Source organism: Otolemur garnettii, unplaced genomic scaffold, assembly GCF_000181295.1.
Source record: "Otolemur garnettii isolate 467f Iridium unplaced genomic scaffold, OtoGar3 scaffold00011, whole genome shotgun sequence".
Taxonomy (NCBI): Eukaryota; Metazoa; Chordata; class Mammalia; order Primates; family Galagidae; genus Otolemur; species Otolemur garnettii.
Genome location: NW_003852406.1, coordinates 8911114 through 8913997, shown reverse-complemented (window position 1 = coordinate 8913997; position 2884 = coordinate 8911114). Strand labels below are relative to the sequence as shown.

The following is a 2884-nucleotide window of genomic DNA, read 5'->3' as shown; positions in this document are numbered from 1 at the left end:
CAAACTTTAAGTAGGAAGTGTGTTTTTCTCTATATTATTAACAAGGGAATTTTTAATTTTTCAATAATTTTATTATCTATAAAACTGTACCTGCTGTTCTTTTTAGGGAAAAACAACAAAAGTTAGAAAAAAAGATTACAACTCGAAGGTATATAGAAGAGTTTCAGAAAGAGCAAGCTCTCTGGAGAAAAAAGAAACGTGAGGAGATGGAAGAAGAAAACAGAAAAATCATAGAGTTTGCAAACTTGAAGCAGCAAAGAGAAGAGGATAGGATGGCAAAAATCCAAGAAAATGAGGAAAAAAGACTGCAGCGCCAGAATGAGGTATTAAAATAAACTCTTCTTTAACAATGTTGAAATTCTGAAATATCAGTGATAGACTTGGAGTCATATTAATATTTGCTTTTTAAACATTTAATAGCTAACTCAGAAATTGGGAGAAATGCTACGGCAACGTGAAGATTTGGAACAAGTGCGACAAGAATTATACCAGGAAGAAAAAGCTGAACTATACAAGAAGGAACTAAAAGTAAGTTTCAGAAGTTGAAAGAATGATTAACCTAGAGGGAGTATAATTCTGAGACAAAACAGTGGAAAGATAGATTTAAATCCAGCCATACTGGTAATTACATTATCTATAAATGGTATAAACACAATAGTTAAACAGACTTTTCAAGCAGGATAAAAAGGTAGACCCAAGCAGCAGTTCACAAACTACATCATAAGAAGCAATAATGAATTATGTCGTCTGTTGTAAACACAAGTTAAATATGAAGACAAATACGAGGTGTCCCAAAGGTCTCTCCTAAAATTGCCATACATAGGAAAATTGGGAAATTGTAAATGTACTTTTATTTTCAAAATATTTGTTACAAACTCTTACTAAATATTTACAAAATATTCTTTATGTGTTAGCCACTCTTTGTAAAATTGTGTAGTGAATATTTTGGAAATAAAGGATCCATTTAGCTATAATTTCTCATTTTCTTTATGTATAGCAACCTTAGGGGAGACTTTTGGGATACCTTATAGTTTAAAAGCAAAAGGATAGAGAAAGAGACATATCATGTAAATACTAATCAAATGGAGGGGTTATGTTAATATGAGACAAAGTCAACTTCAGGACAAGGAATTTGTGATGGTGGTAGGATAAATTCATCAAGCATGTAAATAGTCATTAAGGTGTATGAACCTAAACAACAAAAGCTTCATGATATATCGAGTAAAACTGAAAGGAGAAATAGACAAATCCACAATAAGAGTTCAAGATTTCAGTACTCCATTTTCATTAATATGTAGACAGAGTAGTCAGAACCACAGGACTTCAAGTTGAACAACAATGTCAGTGAGAACACTCCACTCACAATAGCAGAGTACAAATTCCATTCATTTACACAAGAAATAGCACCAAGATCAATCATCTTCTAGAACATAACGTAAGTCTCAATAAATTTACAAGGCTTTAAATTATGCCAAATGTGTTTTCTGAGTGGAGTAGAATTAAATTGAAAATTGGTTATGAAAATATACTTGCAGAATAAATATATTGTAACTAAACAATATACTTAGAAATAAGTAATGAATCATAATGGAAATTGGAAAAATATTTCAAAACGAATGATAATTTAAAAAACCCAGCCTACCAAAATACTCTACATAGATGTAGTTGAAGCACTGCTTAAAGGAAAGTTTATGTCTTTAAATGTGTATATTAGAAAAGAAGAATGTTTAAAAACTGATCTATGTCTATGCAAAAACTTACACATAAATGTTTATGCAGCATTTTTCATAATAGCCAAAGGGTGGAAATAATCCAAATGTCTGTCATTTGATGAATGGCTAAAGGAAATACACTATATCCACATAATAAAAAGTTGTTCATCCATAAAAAGAATGACGTCTTGGTTGTGCTAAAACTTGGATGTACCTTTTATTGTATCTCAATTAAAAATAAAATGCCTCAAGGATGTTATTTAAATGTTATCAACTAATGTGTAATCTTTTGGTGTAATCTTTTTACTCAGCATAATTTCCTGGAAATTCATCAATGTTGCTTATATTAACACCTTGTTCTTTTTTATTGCTGAATAGCAGTCCATTAGTACGGACATACTGGTTTCTCTGACTATTCACTTAGTAAAGGACATTTGGAATGTTTCTGATTCTTGATTCTTATGAGGAAATCTGCTATAAACATTTGTTGCGGTATGGGTTTTTGTATAAACATAAGTTTTCATTTCTCTGGGATAAATGCTCAAGATACATTAGCTGGATTTTGTGGTATTTGCATGTTAGCCTTGTAATAAACGGCCAGGTTGTTTTCCGGAGTGGCTGTATCATTTACCATTCCCATCGGCAATGTATGAGTGATGCAGTTTCTCTGTATTCTCACCAGCGTTTGGTGTTGCCACAGTTTTTTATTTTAGCCATTTTTAATAGCTCTATAGTGATCTGCATTGTAATTTTATTTTGCATTTCCCTGATGGCTGTGATGCTGGACTTCCTTTTGTGTGCTTATTTGCCATCCTCTTCATTGTGATATCCTCTTTGGGGAAATATTTAAATATCTCTTCATGTTTTTGCTAATTTCCTAATTGGGTACTTTATTTACTTCTGGGTTTTCAGAGTTCTTTATTATTGTAGACACTAGTTTATCTATAATGACAGATTTTGCACATATGGAGATATTTTCTTGTAGTCTGCAGCTCTGTCTTAAGAAGGTCTTTATTAGAGCAATGTTTTCAATTTCTTTGAGGTTCAGTCATCAGTTTTCCTTTTATGGATCATGCTTTTGTTGTCAACTCTAGAAATTCTTTGCATAGATTGTTAAGAATTTCTCTTTTTTTTTCTAAAAGTTTTCCCTTATACATTATATATGTAAGTCT

General features: G+C 31.5%; 1 protein-coding gene across 1 annotated transcript in view; it reads left to right on the top strand.

Annotated features, from left to right (window-relative positions):
• The window catches only part of MNS1 (meiosis specific nuclear structural 1), a 48822-nt gene that overhangs the window by 29738 nt on the left and 16200 nt on the right, over positions 1-2884 (top strand). Inside the window, exons 8-9 of the mRNA XM_012801792.2 lie at positions 107-323; positions 421-528. Coding sequence (XP_012657246.1) covers positions 107-323; positions 421-528 — 325 coding nt within the window. The remainder of the gene's footprint in view (positions 1-106; positions 324-420; positions 529-2884) is intronic.